Consider the following 7,375-nt stretch of genomic DNA (forward strand, 5'->3'; position numbering starts at 1 on the left):
ATCACGGTACTTGGGAAGCTGAGAAAGGAGGATCATGGTTTGCAGACAGTTTCAGCTACTTACTGAGGGCCTCCCCAACTCAGAAAGACCCCGTTTCAAAATAAAAGATAAAAAGGGGCTGGGGGTGTAGCTCAGAAATAGAATGCCCCTGGGTTCCATCCCCAGCATAAAAGGAAAGAAAGAAAGAAAGAAAGAAAGAAAGAAAGAAAGAAAGAAAGAAAGAAAGAAAGAAAGAAAGAAAGAAAGAAAGAAAGAAAGAAGAAAAGGAAAAACAGGATCTCATTAAGTGGTTGGGGATCTTGACCAAGGTTAGTCTTGAACCTAGGATCCTCCAATCTCAACCCATATACTGCGATTACAGGTGAGTGTCACTGCTCTGGTCTATGGCTGCCTTCCCTTCACCACTTACATTTGGCTCCCAGAAGTTTCCCAGGGGTATGGAAGAGATGGTCTTGGGTTTGCACTCCAGCCCACCAAACATGATCCATAGGACAAGCCCCTGGCCTCTGTGAGCCTCTCTTTGCTGTCTGTACAAAATAGTTTTTTTGGTTTTTTGTTTTGTTTTGTTTTTGTCCTGAGAACTGAACTCAGGGGTATTCTACCTCTGAGCTACACCCCCAGCCCTATTATTTTCCTTTATTTTGAAACAGGATCTCAGCCAGGTGTGGTGGTACATGCTTGTAATCCCAGTACTTAGGAGGTTGAGACAAGAGGATCGTAGGCTCAAGGCCAGCCTCAGCTACTTAGTGAGGCCTTCTGCAACTTCAGGAGACCCTGTTTCATTTAAAGAAAAAATAGGGCTGGGAGTATAGCTTGGAGGTAGAATGCCCCTGGGTTCCATCCCCAGTACTGCAAAAAAAAAAAAAAATCTCATTAAGTTGCAGAATCTCACTAAATTGCTGAGGCTGAGGCTGGCCAGAAAACTGTGATCCTCCTGTCTCAGCCTCCCAAATACTTAGACTACAAGAGTGGGCCACCACATTCAACTTCCCACCATGCCTGGCTAATTTTTTTTCTTTTTCTTTTTCTTTCTTTTTTTTTTTTTTTTTGTGGTACTGAGGGTAGAACCCAGAGGCTTTATACCTCCAAGCTATACTCCCAGACCTATTTTATATTTTATTTGGAAACAGGGTCTCACTAAGTTACTGAGGGCCTCACTAAGTAGCTGAGGCTGGCTTCGAACCTGTGCGATCCTCCTGTGATACTGGGGATGGAATCCAGGGGCATTCTACCTCTGAGCTACACCCCCAGCCTTATTTCTTATTCCTTATTTTGAAACAGGGTCTCACTGAGTTGCAAAGGGCCTAAGTAGCTGAGGTTGTCTGCGAACCATGTTCCTCCTATCTCAGCCTCCCAAATGCTGGTATCACAAGCATGCACCACCATGCCTGGCTATAATGGGTTTTTTAATAGACCCTCTTTCACAGGGTAGGAAGAGACAGGGTTGGAAGCGATAGCACAGAGAGGGAGAGCTCTGTGCAGGGTGCTGGCCCAAAGGACACACCCAGTAAGAGAGTCTCCTGAGGATTATCGCCTTGTGTCTTAATGTTCATGGCTAAGACTTAATAAGCACGTTCCAGGCCAGGCTCTGTGCTGGGGACTTCATAACCCCAATCCCAGCCTGAGTTTCTGGGCAGGTGCTGACCGCACCCTTGAGTGACGAAGGAGAAGACTGAGGTTGGAGAGGTCAAACAGCCAGCTAACAGCCACAGGGCAAGCAGGTGGCAAAGCCAGGTTTGGAAGCCGAGCTGCATACTCAACACTTATCACATGCTGCTGTCTTCTCCCAAGTATCACCACCAAGGTCCTCGGCCACCTCTAACATCGATTCCCAGTGTCTCTGGAGTCAGACAAAGGTGTCAGTCCCACCTCTGCCAATTCTCTGCAGTGTGGCCTTGAGCATGCTCCTTAACCTCTCTGAGCCTTCTATCTGTAGTCACTTTCTTGAGTGATTATGAGGTTCAGAGAGACCATGTTTTTAAAGCACTGAGCACATAGTACTCATCCAGTAGATACATATCCAATAAATATTCATTGAATAAATGATGCTTCTACGGCTGAAGGTGTGGCTCGGTAGTAGAGTGTGTGGTTAGCATTTGCAAGGCTCTGGGTCCAATCCTAGCCACCAAATAAATAAATGGTGGGATCGGGGCTGTAGATCAGACATAGAGTATTTGCCTAGTGTGCACGAAGTCCTGGGTTTCATCCTCAGTATACCACAAAAAGGAGGAGAAGGAGAAGAAAGAAGGATGAAGGGCATGGTGGCGTACCCTTGTCATCCCAGTACTTGGGAGTCTGAGACAGGAAGCTCGTAGGTTCAAGACCAACCTCACAATGTAGCAAGACTCTCAGCAACCTACAGGGACCCTTTTGCCAAACAAAAAATAAACAGGGCTGGGAGTGTAGCTTGGAGGCAGAATGCTCCTGAGTTCAATGCCCAGTGCAAGAAAGAAAGAAAGAAAGAAAGAAAGAAAGAAAGAAAGAAAGAAAGAAAGAAAGAAAGAAAGAAAGGAAGAAAGAAAGAAGAGAAAGAAGGTTCTAATCCAAAGAGGTTTAAGAATAACTTGCTTTGGAGTTCCACAGACCCAGAGACCTAGTTCTGCCTCTCGCATGTTGTGTGACTCTGGGGCCAAGGGTTTCTTTCTCTGAGCCTCAGTTACTCATCCATAAAATCCAGTCATGCCCATGTTTCCTCATGGCGGTGTTGTGAGGATTCAGTTGGGTCACATAGGTAACTTCAGCCCCGTCATACCAAGCGCTGTCAGGAGCGGCTCCAGTTTATCCAGAGGGAGCTGCCCCTCCAGCTTTGGAGAAAGGAAGGATGGGGGTGGGGGCGTTTACAAGCAGAGACCTAAGTTGAACACTGGGAAACTAAGGTCCAGGGGGGTGGAAGGGCGTTTACGGAGGACACAGAACACCTTGGGAGCAGAGCATCTAGGGGAATGCCCTTCTTCTGGATCTCTGTGGGAGACTAGAGGCAGATGGGGGTCATGGGCCGGGAGCGGGCCCTTTAAATCCTAAGCTCCACCTTTGCTTAGAGGGTCTCTAGGGAGTATAAAAGGGGGTGCAGCTCTTCTCTGCTCCACAAAACACCTTCCTCTCCTGCCCACCGTCCCCCCAACCCAGCTCCCCACCTCACGCCCCTCCTGGGTATCATGGACCTGCCCCCGTTTGACATGTGGAAGGACTACTTTGGCCTGAGCCAGGTGGTACTGACGCTGATCCAGAGCCGGAGCCAAAGGCTGGAGACCGAGGGGACCCAGGAGGCCAGAGCTGGCGCCCCGCTGGGGCAGGATCAGGGACCTGGGACCTCCCTCTGTAACTTCTGCAAACATAATGGAGAGTCACGCCACGTCTACTCCTCGCACCAGCTGAAGACTCCAGAGGGCGTGGTGGTGTGTCCCATCCTGAGACACTACGTGTGTCCCCTGTGCGGAGCCACGGGGGGCCAGGCCCACACGCTCAAGTACTGCCCACTCAACGGCAACCAGCAGTCTCTCTACCGCCGCACTGGACGCAACTCAGCTGGCCGGAAAGTCAAGCGCTGAGGGCCCTGGGGAGCCCACCACCCACACCCCCAACCCTCCAGTTCAGTCCCTTCCAAGTCCCCAAATCCTCCCGTCCTCCTAGCCAGCCCTTTGGGAGTCCTGGCCCCTGGTTCTCCATCTGAAACAATGGTGGCTGCGGGCAGCAGGTCTGGGCCAGGGATATTCCGGGTACACCAGGGCACTCCACGCATCCCTGCGGCTGCCTGTGGGCCCCAGTTTATGGGTCTTCAGTCCTTCTTCTGCTGTCACTGGCCCTGGCCTTTTGACTTCTTGTCCCCCAGGGACTCTGTTTCTTGGAGAACCCTCTGATCCCCAGCCCTACAGGACTCCAGTGTGCTCTGCCAGGCTGGTCCTCAGAATTTGGAGACAAGTGAGCATGGCTGGCTCGGATCCTCCCATCAGACAACTTGAAAAGGGGACATTCTCTCGAAGCATCCTTCTCCACCTTCTTCATCACCTGCAGCAGATCCATGGTTTCAGCGTGGACCACACCAGGTTGTTCTCCCAGTCTTCAGCATCTCGTACATCAGGAACTGGGGTAGGGGACAGACCATGCTGGAGGGACGTTGTGTTTTCTCAGGCTTATCTGGGAATAGAGTCTCGGGGCAAGCTGAACCCTGTCAGTGTCCCCTAGTTGTTGTTCTCATTGTTCACCCCATTTCACTCCATTCCCACCCCAAGCCCAAGTCCTTTGGGTCCCTTCCCCCAGGGAGAGGTGCTGCATTCTGCCACCTCCTCCCACCCCCAAATCATGAGAGTTGGCTGTGTTTTTCGCTTCTCCCAACAGTTGAGTCTGTGAAGCTCCTATAGGAAAGGGCTTTGAGTGCCCAGATGGGAATGGCAAGTGCCTAGATTTTATTTTAGGGGCAAAGAAAGGAGCCCCTGTCAGATTTTAAGTTGGTGGTTCTGAGGCTCAGAGCTGAGAGCCTGGGTTTGGAGCTATGGTAAATAAAGAACATTGTGAGTTGTTATTGAAAGCCTTGTGTCTGTTTCTAACTTTACACCTGGCCCTGCCTTGGGAGGCAGGGGGAGGGTTCCGGAAGCTGCATATGCCCAGAATCCCAGGAAGTAGGAGGCAGGGCAGGAAGGGGTACAGGGTTCAGCTCTAGACCTGCCCCCGTATGTTCTCTCGCATAGGTCACCTGAGAATGGGTTCCAAAGTTCCTCCCCAGCCTCTGCCTTGACCCCCAGACTCCCTTTTCCTGTCCTGCTAGGGGTGGGGGTGGGTTCTCTCCTGCCCTGTGAGGAGTGGAGTTGTTGAATCTGGATTAGGGTGTGATCAGTCTTATTAAAAAGTCCTCATTGCCGCCAGGCGTGGTGGCGCACATTTGTAATCCCCGCGCTTGGGAGGCAGAGTCAGGAGGATCCTGCAGGTTCAAAGCCAGTCTCTCTGACTTAAGAGGCCCTGTTTCCAAATAAAAAAGTATAAAATAAGTCTGGAGTGTAGCTCGGAGATGGGTTTCCAGAAACCCCAGTACCACCAAAAAAAAAAAAAAAAAAAAAAAAAAAAGTGCTCATTGCCTGGTGTATTGGCTCATGCTTATAATCCCAGTACTTGGGAGGCTGAGACAGGAGGATCGAAGGTTCGCAGCCAGCCTCAGCTACTTCATGAGGCCCTCTGCAACTTAGTGAGACCCTATTTCAAAATAAAGAACAAAAAAAAGCCGGGCGTGGTGGCACACGCTTATAATCCCCGCGCTTGGGAGGCAGAGACAGGAGGATCACATAGGTTCGAAGCCAGCCGCGTGCGCTGGCTTAGGAGACCGTTTCCAAATAAAAATGTAAAAATAGGTCTGGGAGTGTAGCCCGGAGGTAGAAGGGCTTCCAGGAACCCCAGTACCACCAAAAAATAATAATAATAAAAAAAATAAAGAACATAAAAGAGGGCTGGGGGAGCCGGGTATGGTGGCGCACTCTTGTAATCTCAGCATTCAGGAGGCTGAGACAGGGGGACTGGGTTCGCGGCCAGCCTTGGCTATTTAGTGAAGCCCTTTGCAACTCAGTGAGACCCTATTTCAAAATAAAGAACAAAATAAAAAAATAGGGTTGGGGGTGTAGCTCAGAGATAGAATGCCCCTGGGTTTCATCCCACGTACTGCAAAAAAAAAAAAAAAATGACTGGGGGTAGAGCTTAGAGGTAGAATGTCCCTGGGGTCAATCCCTGTACCACAAATATATAAATAGAATTAAATTTTTTAAACATTAAAAGCCGGGTATGGTAACCCATGCTTGTAATCCCAGTATTCAGGAGGCTGAGACCAGAGGATCGTGGTTCGCGGACAGCCTCAGCTGTCCCTCTGCAACTCAGTGAAACCCGGTTTCAAAATAAAGACTAAAAAATAGGGAAGGGGGTGTAGCTCGGAGGTCAAATGCCCCTGGGTTCCATCCCCAGACCTGCCACAAAAAAAAATTAAAATAAGAAATTAAAGGGTTGGGAATGTAACACCCCATTATTACAAAAAATAAAAAGGTAAGAGAAAGCCGGGCGTGGTGGCGCACGCTTGTAATCCCCGCGCTTGGGAGGCAGAGACAGGAGGATCGCGCAGGTTCGAAGCCAGCCGCGTGCGCTGGCTTAGGAGACCCTGTTTCCAAATAAAAATGTAAAAAGAGGTCTGGGAGTGTAGCCCGGAGGTAGAAGGGCTTCCAGGAACCCCAGTACCACCAAAAAAAAAAAAAAAAAAAGGTAAGAGAAGGACAGCCAGGCATGGTGGCTCACGCTTGTAATCCCAGCATTTGGGAGGCTGAGACAGGAGTATCAAGGTTCGAGGACAGCCTTAGCTACTTAGTGAGGCCCTCTGCAACTCAGTGAGGCCCTGTTTCCAAATAAAGACTAAAAAATAGGGAAGGGGGTGTAGCTCGGAGGTAGAATGCCCCTGGGTTCCATCCCTAGTACCACAAAAAATAATAATAAATAAATAAATAAATAAATAAATAAATAAATAAGAGAAGGGCTGGGGGTGTAGCGCAAAGGTAAAATGCCCTTGGGCTCAATTAACAGTATACAATCAAAACAGAACTGATAGCCGGGCGTGGTGGCGCACGCTTGTAATCCCCGTGCTTGGGAGTCAGAGACAGGAGGATCGCGCAGGTTCGAAGCCAGCCGCGTGCACTGGCTTAGGAGACCCTGTTTCCAAATAAAAATGTAAAAATAGGTCTGGGAGTGTAGCCTGGAGGTAGAAGGGCTTCCAGGAACCCCAGTACCAAAAAAAAAAAAAAAAAAAAAAAAAAACAGAACTGATCTCTGGCATGTGGTGCTTAGTTCTCAGTATATAGAAATACCTGATGCTCAGTTCTCGGGAGAATACTCAGGAGTAGGAGTGTTTTAGGCCCGGGAGGATGAGAGGGGGAAAATGCTGAGGTCAACTGGGATGTGGAGGACCCAAAGTGCCCAAGGTCTTCTGAGGAGGAGCTCCCGGAGGCTGTGGGACACCTGGATCAGGCAGTCAGAAACCAGGGCTAGAAACAGACAAATCATGGTCGTCACAGGCAGTCAGAAACCAGGGCTAGATAGCCGGGTGTGGTGGCGCACGCTTGTAATCCCCATGCTTGGGATGCTGAGACAGGAGGATCGCGCAGGTTCGAAGCCAGCCTCAGCTGGCTTAAGAGACCCTGTTTCCAAATAAAATATAAAATAGGTCTGGGAGTGTAGCCTGGAGTTAGAAGGCCCCTAGGTTCCATCCCCAGTACCAAAAAAAAAAAAAAAGAAAAAAAGAAAAAAAAGAAAGAAAGAAAAGAAAGAAACCAGGGCTAGAAACAGACAAATCATAGTCGTCAAGTTTTGGTTTTAGCCTTTTTATTTTTTTGAGGGTGGAACCCAGGGGCTTTTC

At 49.4% G+C, this 7,375-nt stretch overlaps 1 protein-coding gene across 1 annotated transcript; it reads left to right on the forward strand.

Annotated features, from left to right (window-relative positions):
* Positions 1-3,155: 3,155 nt before the first annotated feature.
* NANOS2 (nanos C2HC-type zinc finger 2) lies at positions 3,156-3,548 on the forward strand (the record flags this gene model as incomplete). The annotated part of the gene is made up of 1 exon (XM_080702219.1): positions 3,156-3,548. One exon carries the CDS (start codon positions 3,156-3,158, stop codon positions 3,546-3,548), a length of 393 nt encoding a protein of 130 aa, XP_080558345.1.
* Between the last annotated feature and the right edge of the window lie 3,827 nt (positions 3,549-7,375).

Source organism: Muscardinus avellanarius (assembly GCF_963383645.1).
Source record: "Muscardinus avellanarius genome assembly, chromosome: 10".
NCBI classification, from domain to species: domain Eukaryota; kingdom Metazoa; phylum Chordata; class Mammalia; order Rodentia; family Gliridae; genus Muscardinus; species Muscardinus avellanarius.